The 19,170-nt window shown below is 46.0% G+C and overlaps 5 protein-coding genes across 5 annotated transcripts; 2 read left to right on the top strand and 3 right to left on the bottom strand.

Annotated features, from left to right (window-relative positions):
* Positions 1 to 1,830: 1,830 nt before the first annotated feature.
* BKA67DRAFT_533260 (uncharacterized protein) lies at positions 1,831 to 2,609 on the bottom strand (the record flags this gene model as incomplete). Its single annotated transcript, XM_046099669.1, has 2 exons — positions 1,831 to 2,239; positions 2,413 to 2,609. 2 exons carry the CDS (start codon positions 2,607 to 2,609, stop codon positions 1,831 to 1,833), a joined length of 606 nt encoding a protein of 201 aa, XP_045962320.1.
* A 3,543-nt stretch (positions 2,610 to 6,152) lies between these two features.
* On the bottom strand, positions 6,153 to 8,441 carry BKA67DRAFT_557117 (uncharacterized protein). Its single transcript, XM_046102225.1, has one exon. It carries the CDS (start codon positions 8,206 to 8,208, stop codon positions 6,223 to 6,225), a length of 1,986 nt encoding a protein of 661 aa, XP_045962319.1. The 5' UTR covers positions 8,209 to 8,441; the 3' UTR covers positions 6,153 to 6,222.
* A 359-nt stretch (positions 8,442 to 8,800) lies between these two features.
* On the bottom strand, positions 8,801 to 10,298 carry BKA67DRAFT_514403 (uncharacterized protein; the record flags this gene model as incomplete). Its single annotated transcript, XM_046097644.1, has 6 exons — positions 8,801 to 9,328; positions 9,408 to 9,571; positions 9,629 to 9,765; positions 9,824 to 10,032; positions 10,095 to 10,167; positions 10,231 to 10,298. 6 exons carry the CDS (start codon positions 10,296 to 10,298, stop codon positions 8,801 to 8,803), a joined length of 1,179 nt encoding a protein of 392 aa, XP_045962318.1.
* Positions 10,299 to 13,431: 3,133 nt separating this feature from the next.
* BKA67DRAFT_206023 (uncharacterized protein) lies at positions 13,432 to 14,790 on the top strand. Its single transcript, XM_046095456.1, has 2 exons — positions 13,432 to 13,738; positions 13,826 to 14,790. The coding sequence occupies exons 1-2, from the start codon at positions 13,641 to 13,643 to the stop codon at positions 14,613 to 14,615; spliced, it is 888 nt and encodes a 295-aa protein (XP_045962317.1). The 5' UTR covers positions 13,432 to 13,640; the 3' UTR covers positions 14,616 to 14,790.
* A 1,771-nt stretch (positions 14,791 to 16,561) lies between these two features.
* Positions 16,562 to 18,742, top strand: BKA67DRAFT_673891 (uncharacterized protein; the record flags this gene model as incomplete). The annotated part of the gene is made up of 5 exons (XM_046108745.1): positions 16,562 to 16,582; positions 16,612 to 16,886; positions 16,965 to 17,174; positions 17,235 to 17,455; positions 17,533 to 18,742. 5 exons carry the CDS (start codon positions 16,562 to 16,564, stop codon positions 18,540 to 18,542), a joined length of 1,737 nt encoding a protein of 578 aa, XP_045962316.1. The 3' UTR covers positions 18,543 to 18,742.
* Between the last annotated feature and the right edge of the window lie 428 nt (positions 18,743 to 19,170).

Here is a 19,170-nt window from a genome sequence, read left to right as displayed (position 1 = left end):
GTGCTAAAGAAACCTTCTGTCGAGTTTTACTCAGATACCTTGTTAGTTACATCCGGTAAGTGGATCGTCAGCTAATGGATATAACGCCTAGCTTGGTCATATTACGTATTTTAGGATTAATGCAAACTCATCTCTAGATAAACTCTGTGAGGCTTGTAATTTGATCATAATATGTGGGGCTGAGGGGCATGACACGTGTATATATACTCCGTATAGATGTCCATGTTCCCATGCAAGGATAGTGATCTCAACCAACACAATACAAAATATAACTACTTTATACTCTCATAACAACCTCACTACTAACACACATGTTATAGGTGATCTTCGTCTTGACCTTACTGCTCCACAAAGTTCAATGACCATAATTATACCCCACTTACCAGGTACCAACGATGGCGTTCGTGACAGCTATTTGTTTTGACCGGCATAGCACTGTTCTATAGTTCACCACGAATACAGATGCATCTTACACAAAGTCGGCACGAACCGTTGGATATCTATACAAGCGTCTCACTCATCGGTCCACTAATCCCAATGAATCAACCAAATCAGAGTTTTGTTCAAGGCTGAAATATCGCATACTTTTACTTCTTCTCCAAGAGAGTTGCTCGTCGAATATTTCTACTACTTCAGAAAAGCTATTGCTGGGCGTGTTCCCCCTAGCAGAACATCTGGCCCCGCTCTCAATTCATTGCTTATCAAGTAGCCTACGTATTTCGTTTGCTCGTTTCGCACATCTACGCTATTTATGCTTTATGATTCTATATCATTGGTCATTCATTATCACCGGGTCATCCGCTACATGCACTGAAAAGCCAACCCTATTATAGATAGCATGGGAGTTAACAAACATGCGCGGAGAAATATGTTTTCCGGACTAGATAGCAACGAGGGCTATATGATGAGCTTTGTAGCTGTAGTAAGCCCTCCTTGTGCGTCTGGTTCCTATCTCGATAAGACGAACAGGGTTGCTATCGCAAACATTGCTGAAACGATCGATCTGGTGGAAATCGAGATCTCTTTCCATCACGTCTCGCAAGACAGGAGGTCAAGGGGCGCGAGTATCTGCCCAAGCTTTCACACGATAGTAAGGCTGGCATCTGCCCACGCCAGATTCCGATGTGTCACGTGACTCAACTACAACCACTGTAGACTCATCAGGTTCTGACTTATCTTGGTGGGCTGCCTTACACCATCCCTTGGCATGCCTTGTCACAACACCATAGAATGAACTAACGATAGCTTGTAGCTTTACCGTTTCAAAGGCCATAATCCATCCGTAGTCATCATTGGCTCGTGCTCCTCTCAAAGACAGTGAGTCTTGCGTCACGTCGAATTTAATAATATGTGCGATAGGAATTTGAGAGAAAAGTTATACTGTTACTAATTCTAGTATTCGCTCAGTCAGACTGAGTCTTTGGACAGATTTTCAGCTCAAAACTTCAAGAGCGGAACATCGATTCATTCACTAAGTCAAGGTGTAGTATATGCGATGTGTTAAATCAAGGTGATGTAAGTGGTTACCGGCGAAGAAACCCAAGTTATATTGATGATATTTTCTAACAATGCCTCAAATATGATCACTATACATGTGAACCTGGTCATCAGAAACGAGGATCACCTCTCTTTTCCCTTCCCCAAGCTTTGAGCTTCCTGAGACCGAAGTCATAACTACAACACTGACTTGTGTGCGGGGATATTGCGCACTTGACGGCGTCGCATTCCTTTGCCGAAACGTTTCGTGGGTAGTCTTTTTCTTCTGTTCTGATCTGGCAACTTAGTTTTGTACTCCAACCGCGTGTATCTCATAAGACCCAACTCACGTGCCTATAACAGGCTCTTAATTTGATTGTTGTCATGCAGCGCTTCTTTGGGGTCGCAGGTAACCTTGTGCCACCGCCTTTTCTTGAGTAAGGACTCGTTGAAGCCCTTTCCGTCAAGTAACCTCTTTTTCCACGAGGCTTGAGGATTTTTGTTCGCCATTGGTGGTCCAGCAACAGACCCCTGAGCATTAGTGAGCGCGGGGCCGTCACGAACGGAACTAGACTGGTGGTAATTACCAGCATAGGTCTGCGGCGATTTGTCACGGGTCTCTAGTGTAAGGGAGGTGTAGGTTGCTTGGGTTTGGAAGGCTGGAACAGTGAGAGGAGAAGATGGCACTTCAGTGGGAAAGGATGGTCCAGCCGTAAATGTTGTAATTAGGGAAGTCAAAATTGCTTTGGTGTGCAAGTTGTAACTGAGTATTATATCCAGACACCTCTTCTACCCCCAATTTTTCGAGTCCTTCTCAGTCTTTCTTTCTCATGTTCTAAACAAGTCTTGACCTCAGTATTTGATAAGTGCTCTTAAGTTCGACCTTATTTCCTTGTCGATGGATTCGCACTTGTGACTTATAATTTTTAGAATTACATTTTTCGCTCCGCATTCGGCTTCTTTTTTCCAAGAGGCGACTTTTTTTTCTTGTTCTTGTTGGTGTTAGGCATTATCGATGTTGTTGACATTGAGTCCATACCTCTTGACTTTGTATGTGTTACCCCTGGTGTTAGGGTCGAAAGCTTTACCAGAAAGAAAAAAAATGCTAGAGTTTGACCCTGGGCACAAGTCATGTGGCATGGTTTCAAGCTGATTGTGTAGTAAGCATTACAACACTTATTATAGTTGAAACAGTCAGGGGTACGATATCTTTGCGTATTTCGTAGCTGTAATCTTCTTTGCCAACTCCTTTGCTGGAAGAAATATTGGTTGTGCAGGTAATAATGAGCCGTCAGAACAAGCTATAGACTCAGAATAACCTGCAGGAATCGCTGGAGAATCATGATTGCCATCATGTGGCGGACACTCTAGCTGAGAACTCTTCAGTCAGGAGTTTTCCGTGGACTCGACGTTTCACTTTCTGCAACAGTCCTCAGAATCTTAAGGACCTTCTGAAAGGATCTGGCCATGGCACCTTGATCAACCTGTGGACTATCGGGTTTACGTGAGCCCGGTAAGGATCGCCAAGTCTTCTCGAATAGACACAGTATAAAATACGGTACAAAAATTTTCGCCCCATGACTGCTAGGAAAGGGGAAATTTATTCGAGAAATGACATGAGCAAGAGAAGAAAAAGCAAAGCTCGGAGGGTGGATTTCCAGGCAGTAATGCATGCTTCTTAAATTGACCGCCCACCCATACTAAGCTCATAGGTCCTCTTGCTTGTCCTGTACCATTATTGACTAAGGAGCCAAGGTAGGACCGATGATGATTCGTTGGGGAAACATTCCGTCTGAAGAATCAAATGTACTGGCAGCGAAGTCTATCGACCATTGTGAGATCACACCTCATTTTCGAGGGCCAAGTTCCTTTAATTGGTCTGATCTCCGAGCGGCGTTCGTGGTGACCCACGATGGGTTTGCTTCAATCATTCTAGGGACTTGCAACACGTCGTATCGCTTTAAAAAGTACCACTAGGGCTTCAATGATGAAACAAGACTGCAATCAAGCCATCATCAGTTTGTTATATGGTGTTGTGAAAGGGCATGCCAAGGGATTGCGGTAAGGCCACCCACCAAGGTAAGCTAGAACCTTATGAATCTACAGTGAGCCCTTCAGGATATCATACTATAGTTGAGTCACATGGCAGGAAAAAGTCGTCACAAGCATCCAAATACTAAGCCCGTAATTCCTTCTTTCAGGATGTCGTATAAGCTCATTTTATACATCATAGATAATTACAGGACACTCAAGTATAAAGTCAAGTTGTAGAAAGAAGAATACAAATAATAGAAGACATGCGTGAACCGGTAGGATCCATGACTATATACACGCACCCAACTAATCGTAGGTGCCTTAGGCAATCGTGGGCTACAACCATGGTGGACTCATTTCCATCACGTATAAAGACACTGGCTTATAAACAAAATGACGATAACTTCAATATTAGTTGCCCGTTACAGTATTGTCAATCGCCGAAGATCCTCCTTTGATATCGATGAGTACGTATCTTTCGTTACCAACGAGTGTTTATGTTATATTACCAAGGCTTCGGCGTTACTAGCTGCAGTATAAGGACGTGCGTGGCGGTTCACCCACCCGTTGCTATGGCGATTATATATGAACCGCTGACTAGTACGTTGTTATTACCTTGGCGGGTAAGGCATTTGCAAGATTCGCGGATGGCTTATAGTGATAGCTTCAATGATGGGTGGAATAATCAATCTCCTGAAGCCAACCTTATCCTATTCTAAGGGGCTTCGGCTACTCTCAAGGCGCATCATGGAATATAGATGGGATACTCAAAATTCCATCAATAAGGTCTCCACGATATCCGGTTACATCGGTGATTCATAGTTTTGTAAAATTATGTTATGATAGCGTTGTTAAGCATGCTGTTGTCATGGTTGCCGTTGGACGCATTAGAATCGTCTATTATATATGAATCGACGAGTTGGTCCGTTGCGTACGGGGGTGTATTGTGTATTATGGAATGCGCCCCTTGACTGCCATGTAATAGGCTAAAGCTGAAGCGGCTAGCATAATGAAGATATCCCTCGACGTCAGTATTACTATTGTCGCTGGTGCGCGGCTTGGTTTCAAGGTGTAGTCATTATATTGGAGCGGTCCACCGCGTTGTTATCGTGTGCCCTGAATGGATGAATGTCTGGTTTGGTGTGGCTGTAGTACAGAGGAGCTATGAAACTACTTTTTGATATATAGCATTTCCATCACGTAGTATTGCATCTTGAGGTGAATTCTTACACAAATCAAGGGGATATATGAATTTGGGCGACACGTGCTAACCTACCTTCTTATTTCTGTGTGTAAAGGGTTTCTATAACCCAAAGTTTTCTATAATATGATATACTTTCAAGAAAGTGACCAGATATGAGCTCCCAAGATACTTATTCTCGTGTTTGGCGCATTTCTAGACGGTGTGGGCCTATAAATTATGACACGAAAGTGCTAGAAATTATAGTGAAGCAGCCACGAAGCGTTCCTAAATTTTCGAAGTTGTAACTTGGATGTTCTGATGTGAGTAGACAAATTTCGATATTTGTGCCCTGCCAAAATCCTGAAACAAAGGTGTCATTTTAAACTATCGGTTGATCTAAACTGTTTATAGTTTAATTCTTATATTATCAATAATTCAATAAAGCTTCGCAACAGAATATGCCCTCTCGTAATTTTGGAAATTATTACGGCACCTCTTCTACAATGTATGGTATAATAGCCCAGCCTTACATCAGTCCGATTGAGCTCATAATTCTCTAACACTGTTTTGCCGGATGAGGGTGTAAGTTATCACTAGGTCCACTGGTTAGGTGATTTAATGCCTTTTTAATATAAACTCGGTAAGAGTGAGCAATGACTAAAATCATAGTCAGGCTGAGGAGTCAGACGATTCGATTGAGACAGCCTTCTAACCTAACATGTTCAGAACGTATGTTCTTCGCAACAATGCAGGTAAGTGGACCAGCTGTTAGTATCGCTATCGGAACTGAAAAATGGCAAGGTGTTGAGCTTGAACCTCACTATTACGGTGGCATTATGAAAAATGCGCGAGATGCGAAATGAGACCTTGGACTCAAATACTATAAGCATTCAGGTTTTCATGCACAAGTTCATGGCCCTCTTATTGGAATCAAGCGCTTCACGATTGCTGTCATCACAAGTGGTTTTTTGACTCTCGCTTTCTCAGAGAATGTAAACTTTTGTCAATAATACTTCGCCTAATGGTCGGTAGAAACGCTCAATGAGGAGCCTAGCTTATTGAAGCAATAAAACAGAAATATATATGAAACGTGAGCCAAATTGTTACTCCCACATACATTACTGTTGCAATCGAAGCTGGCCCTAACATCAGAGGATGGTGTAAAGGTCTGGTGTATTTCCCCAGTGCTTCTCGCCAGCGGGTTATGAGGCAACGCTTAGAAAATAAGTTACTAGGGGCAGGAGATCCGGCAATGGTTGGCGATAGCTGGCGAATTTGTATGAAATGTTTCGGAGAGCCAGAGAGATGCTGATGTGGGCAGGTTAATTTATGAAAATGATCTCTAGTACTGATAGTTTAAAGAAAAAGAAAGAAGGTCTTGGAAAACGAATTTGGCCAAACCCGATAATTGAACATGGCCATGGGGTGGTAAGCGGAGCTTCGACGTGAACGCTGTTCATTTATTTATATTCAATGAAATTTGGTGATGGTATAAGCTTGTATTCTACGTGAAATACTGCTGCTATCGTTCAAAGCTCTGGTGCCACAGTAACATTGAGAAATTGCTGAAAATATTTCCAGGATGGATCCTGTGCGATACCAGTCATGATCTCATCATTATTCCACATGGAATCCCAAGGTGCAGCATTCTGGAACAGTCCAGTTCCCCCAGTCGTTGAATTCATTTGCATATTGACAGGTTCGTTGAAGGACAAATTCAGGCCGAAGGCATCCCTAACACCAAGTCGCTGTATGACGGCGTCCAAGAGTACCATAACTCGCTTGGTGTCCTTGTGTCGAGTTTGTTCCTGATCCCTGCACAGTTTTCGAGCTTTCTCGAGAAGTTTCAAGCTAGATTGCACATCTAGTGTCGGGTTGTAATGCCCACATGTCGATGCGCAAAGCACGAGGCACAGAGCCATAATCCCAAATAAGAAGTCATGCCAGCTGATGGCGCTCAAGAACCAGCTCTCTGTCTCTGCTTGTCCACCCGCTGTGAATTCATAGTAGGCGTCCGTGAACCCCCCAACTAGCTGAGACGCGACCTCATAGCACACTGCGATACTCTCTGGGCAGTTCTGTGTCACATAGGGACGATGGAGTACACACAGGCATTTGCAGTAGACGAAAGAAACACAAAGCCGTGTCACTATCAGGCTAGCTGAATCCACAACCGACTCCGCTATAGGTCGAGGTTTCAAAGGTTCTGGCAATGCAGAAAATACAGCTCGAATTTCCGCATCCAAACCGTCCAGTTCGGATACATCGGGACTAGCCGAGAGGGTGTGACGGAGGACCTTCTCGAAAACGACCATGAATGCGTGTTTAGCAATACTGAAAGACATGTGACTAACATCTTCGGCTGGACGAGATGGTGGTAACTGGACTGAGTTTTCGTCAAAATCAGAATCAAGCAGGGCTCGTGGCGCTCTGGTATCCCACGTAGGGAACTGAACACTAGTTGGTATACCAAGATGAAAAGAGATGATGACATCAAGTTGCATACAAAACGACCATGTTCTTCTGCGCATCTCGTCCTCGAAAGGAGAGAGTTGGAAAAGCGACTGGTCTTTGTGGTAACCCATCTTCGTAGCGAGCCGGATGACGAGGCCGACCAAAGCACCAATATCTGAAGGTAGCTCTCTGCTAGTCAAGCAATGAGCTTGGATGAAGACTGTCAGAGCCTCGACTGCAACGTTCCTTGGCCTGAAATAGTGTCCTAACGCAAGACAGTGTGCTGCAGCCACCGAGAACTGATTCTTGGACCATTGGCCATTCCCGTGCTGTTTGAGCGCGTTCGCTGATATGTGGCAAATTGAGAATAATATAGAAATCCATAATGGCGAAGCTTCGCTAGGAGCCTGCCAGAATTCCTGATATAGACGTCGAAATTGGGACGCGTGTATGAAAGGTGCTTTAACCGCTCCGGCTCTGAAGTACGCTGAAATCATCCTGTCCACCTCTTGTCTGGCGGGCATGTACGTCGCCAATACAACGTCAAGAGGTAGTGGTGTCGCGCCGCCAAACAGTATTTCTACACCGGAACTTTCGTCGTCGTCATCAATTTGACTATTCGATGCAAGCATGTCGTCAATTGGCATCGCTAACTTGAGCTCCTGAATATCGTGTAACATAGCTGACCAATGCGTTGCACCATTGTAACAGGACGCGTCCCAACTCGATCCAACGATATTATGTTGTCCGCTTCCACCAGCTTCAAAACCTTGAGAAGGTGGCGTCAAAGATAGACTGCTTTGCTGGGGCTGGCTTGCCTGTGATGCCAACTGTTGAACAAGCTGCTCAAGATGCTCGAGCCGTGCCTGTGTCTCAGATTGTTGCTCCGATCTATCTGCTACTGGAGCGGGCGGCTGATAAGTGCAAGATGTTTCGTCGCCCCTACGAAGGCAACTGCTGCACGGCTTCAAGCGATCACATCGTAGCTTCCGCCGCCGACATTCCTTGCAGGCCAATTTATCCCGATTTCTGGTGATGACTCTTGCTGGTGGAGTCGTCATTTTCGTTGAAGTTGACAAAGCCTCAAATAATTGATTTCATTTTCAGAGTGCTGGTCGTATCGGTAGTTCTCAGGCAAGATAAAAAGCTGACTGCTGCGATGAACATAAGGCTAGATTTGATGTATTTTCAGCGATCGTTGTTCAATGACGGAATTCTCTAAGATTAGTCGCAGTTTACTTGGGGCGGCCGGGCGGCCGGGCGGGGTTAACGTTTAGTATTGGCGTTTGACTTTTCGTTGAAGCTCTACGTGGACTGCGTTCAATCCATCTCGTCAATCCATCTCGTCAATCCACTATACTTAGAGCAGCTTTGAGGAATTACAACAACTGCTCCATATTACAAGAAACCTGAAAAGAAAAAGGTTGTCGCTTAAAAAGCAGTTGTGTTCTGCCTGTCGTCTGAGGTAGTGCCAGACATACTAGGCCTTGCACAAGTTGCACGCGCCCTGCTGACGGCAACTCGGTGAGCTTTGCACCTGAGGATTCTGGTACATTGTATCGCGCATCGAAGGCAAACAACTTCGGGCTTGAAAGCTGATTAGGACAAAGATCATATAAATTGCTACATAATGCATCTCTTAATTATAGAGTTTCATAGACCGCGACCGATGGATGTTACGTTACCCATATCCGCCTCCCCGTTAGATGACCTGTCATCATTGTCATGGTGAGTTGGATTTCCATTCACGGCAAAGCTAACCCCTGCTGCAATGGGGACGCCCTCCGGTGGTGATGATCGCCCGCTATCCTGGTCCACTTGTTCTGTTGTGATATGCACTTCATTGTGTTGATATATCTTCAATGGAATACCATAGGTACCGTTGATCTGCTCCTGGCTTTCCGATGGGCTGATGTCGAGGTCATTCACCCTCTTTTCTCCTCCGGTACGACTAGTCAGATTTCCGTATGCAGATCTGAATCTAGAGTTGGCGGCTGGTGTATTGCCTGTGGACTTTCCGTTGAAGGATCTGACGTTAAACGCACGCTGCAGCAAAGTCCATGTAAATGGCAGATTTGCAACGATGACCGCCGTGTTCGCCTCACGTATATACCACACTATCCAGTCTGTTCCGTAGGGCTGACCTAAGCTGTACACCTTGCTCAGAATTGCAGAGAGAATCTAGATGGAAGTGTCAGTTAGATAAACTTTAATCTTTTTCCAAAAGGAAGAAGAAGAAAAACGAAGACACAAAACTTACTGTGAAAAGGCCAAGTGCAAACACGCCAATCAAAACTGCTTTGCGCTTTGGAGGTAATTGCGCCTTAAAGAATACTGGCATCGGAAGGGCGATTATCATGATGTCGGTAGTGATGTTAAAAACAGTATTGGTAATAAGATGGTCTTTTTCTTGGGAACAGTTCACTACAGATCCAGGTCAGATTTGTCAACATGTTGTAAACCTATTGCAGCTGAACTCACTAGTGGGGGCAGGGACCTGCCAATAATGAGAGAAAGGACGACACCACACCGCAAAGAATAAGATTTCCATGACAACAAAAGATAGCGCAGTATATCCTGCAGTTATCTTTACGAAGAGGTTCTGATGCAAACTCGTGCTATGTATAGGTGAGCTCAGGTCTCTCTTCGAGTATATCTACAAGGAACGGTACTCACGTCAAACGGCTGTACATGATGAGAAGACAGACTTTCACGCCCCATATAAGGACTATCTGGAACTGCTCCACCACTATCACCATCTTTGAGCCATATTCTCTTAGAAGGACGTTTTCGGGCGATAGGTCGACTGCGTTTACGTCCTCGATGAGGTTCGTTGGCGTGTACGTGAGGATCTGAACCCCAACTGAAACTGCAGTAAGAGCAGCCTATGAATAAGGTTAGATCCAACCTAGTTCACGAAGTTCAGATATATAGGACTGTTTCTTACCACAGAAAATACCATGAGCCAGTCATCAATCTGCAATTTTCTAAAAGACCCAAATAGCATTCGCCTGGAAAGTCTGCAGGTAACTTGTCAGCATCAAGCACGGCTTCAACATGTCTTGGATGCCGCCTGTACTCACAGCCGACATGTTACAACCACAACGGTGACGGCAAACCACGCCCACAGTTCTGCTTCGAGAGCAGACATGGCTACTCAATTAGTAGAGGGAGCCCACCGCAAATGATCGAAAGAACAAAAACATGGAGTAGAAGCGCAAGGTACAGACGCACACCGAGGGAATGGGTCAGATGAACCTTAAAATGCGACTCCGATCACCTTACATATGAAGTGCGCTGCTAACCTTGAGTCGATCTGTGGCCCATTACCGTGACGTGTTCCAGACCCAGCTCTGCATGTGGTTATGTCGGGTGCAGATCCGGGAGACGAGAGGACGGGTACCAGTGGGCTAAGTAGGCACTAACATGATATCAACTAAATCGTCAACGAGAGCAGTGGATAAAAACTCTGGAGAATCAAAGGCGAAAGTCGCTCAATCAGCGTTTATGCATCACCCGATTGGGGCTCCACCGAGATGAGCTGCGTATAATAGTGGTGACCTTCCGCCTACCATACACAACGACGAGTCAGCGCCCTTGCCAGTCCTTTGGGTCCCCACGTCCCGGCAGGCACCACACAATCCTAGCGTTCGCGTCGCCTGACATATTGGCACCGTTCGAAATAGTATCTCGTTGGTCTATCGGTCTCAGGAGTGCCTCAGATTATCAGATCCAATTGATTTTCTGGTTTCAACGCCACATCTGGCGACGTGCACCGACCCTGATTGGTGTATCCGTTAGAAGACGAACTAACACGATCTAGCGTGAGACTAATATCACACAGACCTCAGGGAACACGGGCGCGTCCTCGGAGTTCTCCAGAAGACTTCCCACGGGCTGTGTACACTAATCATCAAGTTCATCTAGAATGGCGCCATGTTGCCATGTAAGCGAGATCATGTCAGACCTGGCCAGGTATGGTCCGCTTGGAAAAGCACGCGACTCGGCCGGGGGTCACACGTGGAAATGCACTGGATTGAGCAATCCGATGCGAACAAGTGCTTAGTCAAATATATATCATGCCCAGAATATGGGTTCGTCCATGCTAATAGCAATGCGACACTCTCACACTCCAAGCGCTGTTAATGATCGGCAAAAATTTTATATGTATTCCGTATGTATGGGGCAGAAGTTGGCCATATTGGTCGACTGAGAGTCCTGCAGACTTTTTTACGCAATGGATATGGGTAAGGCTGAACCACTGAACCCTACGGATGGGCCTGGCACAACGCGATTTGTCAATGAGATGCCAAACATCATCGGTGCGACGCCCACAAACCATTTGTCACCATAGACCTTCATGACAATTCAACCACTTGCTATATCCCAAACTTCATTCAACGTCGGCTCCGAAGTCTGGTCGAATAGGGGCGCATGACACCTAGTTCAACTGTCAATGTGCTTTAGGCGCCCGCTAAACCTGACATGACACAGCTTTTATGCATGCGTACATTCATAGTTATATAGTAGCCATTCTCGAGAGAGCTGCAACGTTTTCCACTGCGAGCCCCTGGCCAAGCAACCTTTTAACACAACTCAACTGACACTTCCACCGAAGCGAGTGCCGATGCAATGTGCATTGATCCACCACACGGCAATCCGACAAGACGATTGGAGTTGTTACACGAGAAAGGGGAAGTGCACAAGGCAAGTAGAGGGCAAAATGTACCCCTGATTACGCGTTGGGTTGGCTACCAAAAACTTTAAAAACGGTCGCTAACCCCTAGTTCCTTGCTTGCCTTGCATAGTCGAGGTGCTACCTCGGCTAGCTTTTCAGCCATGGACCCGCCTGCGCGCATAGCCCGTAACCGGAGTAAACCAGGGCTTGAAAGTGCAATGAGCCGTCGGCAACGGCTCGATTTTGGATCCTGTATTCGTGATACAACTAGGAAGGACACTGCCAATAATCATGACTGAGTCGACAATGCTTGGCCTCGCATGATGTCGGGTTTTCAGAACCTTCTTGCGGGATATACGGACGAACAAGCAAAGGAGTGGGTTTTCACAACTATGGGGTCCCCGTTCAACATCAAATGCATATTTCCACAATCTCTGGCGCGACTGCCACAACTCTATCGTCTGCAGACTAAATCATGTGTCGTGACCAGCAACGATTCATGGTGCTTCTTTCATGTGAGTCTTACGCGATCAATCCAGCTTTTCCCTTCATTTTGTTCAAAAAAATTAAAATTAAAAAAAAATTAAAAATTTCTTTGGTCCTTCGTCAATCTGTGGCCTTGGACATATTTGGCTCCACCAAAATCTCTCTCCTCTCTCTCTCTCTCTCTCGCAGCCAATGTCTTCGAATGCCTGCCGAACTAGGCACGCCAGGCCGGGCCGAGGGCTGACAAGGCAAGGCTGCGTAGGGAGATCTTGCCGCCTTTTTGTGTCGTCGTGTAACCATGCATACCGGTCGCCGACACCGACAGGTAAATCATACATTATCTACCTGTCACCGCCTGACCGCTATACATATCCCCCCTCCCCCATCACAGGTCGTCATCTGCACTATTAGCCTGGCTTGTCAGGATTACACGTTGCTACTAATAGAGTGCGACTGATGGCGCCCTTGTGTATCGCGGTAGGTATGGGATATTCTGCGTCAGAGGTCGTTAAGCCAGATAAAAATAACCCCCCCCCCCCCCCCCCCCCAACAATCAGCTCTATGGTTGCAGACGCATAAAGGACGCTATTGTATTAAAAAATCTTTGCATACCTAGCAGATGAAAAGGGCCCTAATGGCAAGCCCAGCTTTCTGTACGAGCTGTCAGTTAAAGCTCTGTTAAGCACCAGCACAAGCACGATAAGCGCGATGAGCATAACGATCTGACGATCTCTTTCTTATTACCGGGGGCATGGCCAGTAGTTAGCCAAACAGCCCAGACTGGTAAAGATTGCCACATGTCTTCGGTCCAATTGCTAAAGATCTACACCAGCTTGTACACCAGCTTGTACACAAGCTTTACAGTCCACATGGTTCCGGTAGACCCGACTGTGGGGTGCAGCATATCTAATGACCCGCGGCTGGAGGGAATCCCGTACGTCATCCTTCATTCCTTTCGGAGGGAAGGACCTCTTATTGGTCTTTTCAGGACCTTCATATTACATCGCAACGTCCAATACAGTCAACAGTATCGATGGCAACGTCGCCAAAGCATTCCCTTAGGTCCGTGATATTGGGTGTAGTGTTTTCGGCGGATCATCTCCGCATTCTACTTCATCGCAGAGGTGATGAAAATCATGTCGTTCTTCCACCAATTGAGAGCCAGCCCGCCTCACGCGTGTAGACAGAACGGGCACTTCGTCGCAGAACATATATCTCTGCCAACAAACGTGTGTTTAGACTGTTCTCGTATCATATAGCTGGTAAGATTTTTCGAAAGTGCAAGCTTGAGGATTGTGTATTGCCAGTGACCGCGTCAGCTTTCAAAATATGACAAAATTGACGTCTCCCCTTGTTGTTGGCCTTGCAGGTGTAGGACATGTCGCAGCGAAGACAGGTATCCATGGGTTTACGCAAGTTTTTACCTTGTAAGCACATGGTTTTATTCTTATTTCTGTTTCTTTTTTCTTCTTCTTTTTGGTATTATGTAATCGAACGTTAACAATCATACGTAGCGGCGATAGCTATACAGCGAACCACTTTAGCGCATCTGGAACGCAGCCCAATGTGTCTAATCCTATAGGAAATCCAGCGTACCCTGGAAGCACAACCTCTGGAGGACCTAATTGGATTGATTATCTTGTCGCGAAGTACAACGACTCTTTGGCGTACGCTTACGACTTCGCTGTTGCAGGTGCAACAGTAGACTCTGTCATTGTGCCACCCTATCAATCTTCGGTCAAGTCATTCGTGCAGCAGGTGGCTCTCTTTGAGCAATACTACGGCTCCGGTGGAGTTTATGAAGACGTATGGACGGCGGAAAACTCGCTGTTCGCCAGCTGGTTCGGCATCAATGACGTTTTAAACGGCTACTATGCTTCAAATTGGTCGACAGTGGCCCCACAAATAATTCACCAGTATTTTCATCAGGTCCAGCTTGTGCACGACGCAGGCGCTCGCTCATTTGTGGTTTTCATGGTGCCACCTATCGAACGCTCGCCAGAGGGACTTTCAAACGGTACACTACCAGGGGCTAAACTTGGTGAAGTGGTGCACAACTTCAACAATCTTCTCCAAGCCAGCTTGTCAGAGTTCAGGCACGCTAACAAGGATGCGAAGGTGTGGCTTCTCAATAGTACATCTATTTTCAACATCGCTCTTGATAATCCCACTGCTTATGGAGCTAAAGATGCGACATGTTATGCAAGCGACGGGACTACATGTCTATGGTATAACGATCTGCATCCTGGTTTAGCTATACACAAGCTTGTGGCGCAAGGGGTTAAAAATGTCACAGAACCCTAGACGAGACGAGGGAAAGAGGTGACCATAGGCATCATTTCTGAAAAAGATGTTACATGCTTGCGCCGACCTCTTTGAAAATGGCTATTCGGGCATATGCTCTTAGGCCAGTAAAACCAAAAGAGACTGCAACGGAAAGAGCTCGACTTGAACATGGCTTGGTTATTTTGCCACAGTAAGTCGTATCGGCTCACTAGTTGCTCTATGCTTGATTGGTCCGGGATTATATATATGAAGCGTCTCGGAGTGTGCTTTCTGTGGAACATTCTATGGTCTGAGATTACAACCCTAACCATTAGATAAATTAATCACGAAGTAAGAGGTCTTCGATCAGGATGTACCACAATGGAGTATCAATCGTTAAAATATTGGTCGTATCGCAACATAATTAGTCCCAGAATACAAACAGCCTGACGACACCAGGATTGCATACTCTTCACAAGGCTAGAGCTAACGGGATGCCTCTGCGGTACTACTCTACAGTAATCAAGTTTCTGGGTCTTCAGGCATCGTACTGAAACTTCCTGACTGTTGTAGGTTTCTGTGGAACTGAATAAGGTTGCGTTGCATTCAATTAGCTTATCAGTGTGCATAAGTATTGGTTTCTTGCACGTAAATCATAGAAAAGATTCTTAATCGAGAAGTCACTCATGCCATATCATTTGCCATACCTTGCAATACCATGACAGGAGTGACGACCTGAGTGATCATCTATCCATATACCGCGCAACCCTTTATACTATCTTTTGGGTTTAGGACCCAAACATTGTCGCCTTGATCACGCTTAATAAGTCAGAGCGATTGTCCCAATGTGTTGACAGACTTTACATTAGTAATGCTAATAGTCGTGAGTATTAAAGCAGAATTGGACCAGAGACCACTATCACTGGATTTTACTTCGTGTTGTACTATCTAGATCCGGGCCGTTCCTAGTTCAAAGCCATAATCGACATTGGAGAAAAGCTGGCTTGACTACAACAATCCGCCACTTGTCAATCCGCTTAGATAGAATTTCCGCTTGAGTTCTCGGTCCTTTTGTTGCAAACACATAATTAACGACAGGAAACGAATATCTAGAAAGATATTCAGCCCGTCCGCCTAGTACAGATGGAGCCGAACAACAAGTATAAAAAGGTAAAAACTTTAAATATTCGATATCTAAGACTTATACTTGAAGAGATCGTTCGACGCCTAGCTTATCTTACACATATTAAGCTAACATTTAAGGCACTTGACTTAATCAGGTTAGAACTTTATCGAATAACGATTATTCTATCAATCGACGCTTCACATGCGTTTTCGGGGATATTAATTACAACACAACCCAAATCGCACGGAGATTATCTAGATCGTGATTACGGTGGACATATCATTTTAAGCGATGCCGTTATTCGCTAATCGGATGAACACTATACCCCGGTCGCTAATCATGATATATTTCCAAGGGGCAAATCTCATTTCGCAAAAAATGACCAGGGTGTGAACTCGATTTCCCGGCAAAGCTTCCACCAATCCAGACTCGTCTACATCTGGTACGTTTGGAAACTGAATTTGAAATGTTGCCCTTTACCAGAGTCAATCTGTCGAAAAAGGCGATCAGATGCTAGCAAATTTATATATTCGAGCCAATGGGCGAAAGTGATTGTCCTATGGAATGCTGGTCTGGTACCCGACCGTTTGGAGCCTACCGAGCAAGCCTCGCCTCTAACGAATGCATGATGAATAGTCATTCTTTCGAGACCTAGGAAAACAAAAGCCACGAGTGCGATGTGCACGTGTCTGAGTGGATCTTCGAGGTTTGAACGTGCTAACCTTGGTTGCTCGCTAAAAACATGCACAGCGGTGATTGCACCCCCATGCACACTTGCATGCTAGCAATCTCGGTAAATCGTATTACACGTTGAGCTTGCTTGCCTGGTTTCACTTATAAGGCAAACTTGTGTGCCACCATGTTCGGGCTTGATTGTCACGTTCGTCCCTGGTGTAACGTGATCTACAGGCCGCCAAGATGTTCCTGATCCTTACAATTGTTTCTGCTGCGGTTGCATCATACGCGTTTCCCAACACCACGACAACGAACTCCACCACAAGCCTTTGCAAAGTCTTCCCGGGCGATAAGGAATGGCCTTCTGTCTTTGAATGGAATAGTCTCAATAAAACAATTAGTGGCAGACTTGTCAAGACTATACCTTTGGGCTCTCCTTGCCATTACCCTGACTATGACCAAGCCGTATGTGAAGAACTACAGGATGAATGGATATGGGAGTCAGTCCAGTGAGTTTTAGTGATCAATTTGTGTTTGGCACTCATATGATGGCATGTTGTGTGACACTTCTAACGACGCAATGACAGTATCAATTCGACCTCATCAGTCATGGCCCCGCTCTTTGCGAACCAGAGTTGTGATCCTTGGCAACCTGTGTCTAGGCCCTGCGAGTTGGGCAATTACGTCCATTACGCAGCTGACGTGTCCGGTCCAGAAGATATTAAGTCTACAATCGCTTTTGCGCGGGAGAAGAACATACGCTTTGTCATTCGAAACACCGGGCATGACTATAACGGGTGAGTCATTGCAATAGTTCCGTTGTGTTTGATGATTGGCTCATATCCACTGGAATTTAGACGCTCGACTGGGGCAGGAGCACTCTCTGTACGAACTCATGGCTTGAAAGACATCGAGTTCATTGATGAGTGGGCAAGCGAGGAATACACAGGCTCAGCTGTAAAGCTTGGTGCCGGAGTTCAAGGGTATGAGATCATGGCAGCTGCGAGAGATCGTGGCCTTGTTGTGGTCGGGGGCGAATGTGCTACTGTGGGAATTTCTGGCGGCTACACTCAAGGAGGTTGGTGTTGCTTACTCTATTTCACAAACTTTCGATTGAAAGGGTTTCTGTGTCATCCATTGTTAACATTTACGCAGGTGGTCACTCTGCTTTGAGCACGTCATACGGCCTTGCTGCAGATAATGTCCTTGAATGGGAGGTCATCACTGCTGATGGTCAATTACTTGTTGCGAATGAAACCTCGTATACAGATTTATTTTGGGCATTGCGAGGAGGTGGGCCCGGTACTTATGGCGTGGTGACATCAATGACCATTAGAACCCACCCCAATGTGATTGTTGGTGGTGCATCGTTGTCCTTCTACTCAGCAACTACGACTACGGAGAACTTCTACCGGGCAATCCAAAGTTTTCATGAGTTGTTGCCTGCGATGGTTGATGCTGGCGGCATGGTCATCCATTACTTCAATACGGAGTACTTCATGATTGCTCCATTTACGGCGTACAACAAGACTGCCACCGAGTCTCAGGAAATCTTGACACCATTTATCCGAAGTCTTGCAGATTTGGGCGTCAACTACACCGTCACCTATTCCGAATTTGATACATACTACGACCATTACGACCAATACTTCGGTCCTCTGCCACAGGGCAACATACCTATTGGACAAGGGCTTTTTGGTGCTCGCCTGATTCCTCGAGATGTCGTCAGCAATATCACATCTGCCTGGCAAGAGGTCATTGAACTTGGGGCGCTCTGGATAGGAGTGGGCACAGACGTCAGCCCCTACGGATCAACCGACACCACCAGTGTGGTCCCAGCTTGGCGGAAGGCTTTGGTGCATGCTTCCATCACATTGCCGTGGAACTTCACCGCTCCTTGGGGCGAGATGCTTGACCAGGCCGATAAGATGACGCAGCAGGTGATGCCCATCGTTGAAGCAGCGACTCCAGGCAGCGGTGCGTATGTCAATGAAGGTGACTTCCAGCAACCCAACTTTCAAGATGTCTTTTGGGGGGACAACTATGCTAAGCTGCTTGGCATCAAGCGGAAGTATGATCCCCAGAGCTTCTTCTATACCCGCATCGCTGTCGGGTCGGAGGCATGGACAGTGGGGAACGATGGGAGGATGTGTCGGGCGTCATGATCCCAACCAGCTTTGTGGGATATCCAATAAAGTGTTCGGCAACCATTTCAGATCATAGAGCCTCATACCCCTTCATAAAAGCGGAGATCCTGATCGGCGACCAATCTTGCTAAGGTCAATAGCGTACACCACGACATACAGCTACTGGACTGAATTTACCGTGGCTGGTTGCCATTTGCCGCAGCTCAAGTGCATTACCAAGGTCTTGGACGGTAACACTACGGTAAGCGTTATTCCCGTTGCACATGGTTAGCGGATATGGATACGTCGTTATCGTAGAATGATAGAACTGGCCCCGGACAACCCGAGATTTGATTATACTTTTCTCTCAACTCAACTTCCATTGTAATCCGTGCCTGGTTTACACCTAAACCAGTTTTAGTTGCATCCCTTGCGGCGCTAAGAAAGCGCCTCTTGGTGGGTTCCTGACAACATGACCTGTGGACAATCAATGTGATGATCTCTCAGCGTGGCGCATCGGTTTGATGCACTTTTGCTTATAGATAATAACCAGGAAGAAAGGGGAATATAGGAAAATTTTTTTTTTAAGAAATGGCAAGAAGGCCGCGCTAGGTAAGGATGGAAAAGACGAAATGGGTTTGGCGTCGGCGGGCGCAACAGCTGTATA

Source organism: Truncatella angustata (genome assembly GCF_020726525.1).
Source record: "Truncatella angustata strain MPI-SDFR-AT-0073 chromosome Unknown BKA67scaffold_2, whole genome shotgun sequence".
NCBI lineage: Eukaryota > Fungi > Ascomycota > Sordariomycetes > Amphisphaeriales > Sporocadaceae > Truncatella > Truncatella angustata.
Note: the sequence above shows the minus strand (reverse complement) of the source record. Positions and strands in the feature narration are given on the sequence as shown.

What these genes read in the sequence shown, in the direction of transcription:
- BKA67DRAFT_206023 (XM_046095456.1), top strand. Translation starts at nt 13,641, where the DNA reads ATGACAAAATTGACGTCTCCCCTTGTTGTTGGCCTTGCAGGTGTAGGA. An exon ending in TTTACGCAAGTTTTTACCTT is followed by an intron (nt 13,739 to 13,825) that starts GTAAGCACATGG and finishes AATCATACGTAG; the next exon opens with CGGCGATAGCTATACAGCGA.
- BKA67DRAFT_557117 (XM_046102225.1), bottom strand. Translation starts at nt 8,208, where the DNA reads ATGACGACTCCACCAGCAAGAGTCATCACCAGAAATCGGGATAAATTG.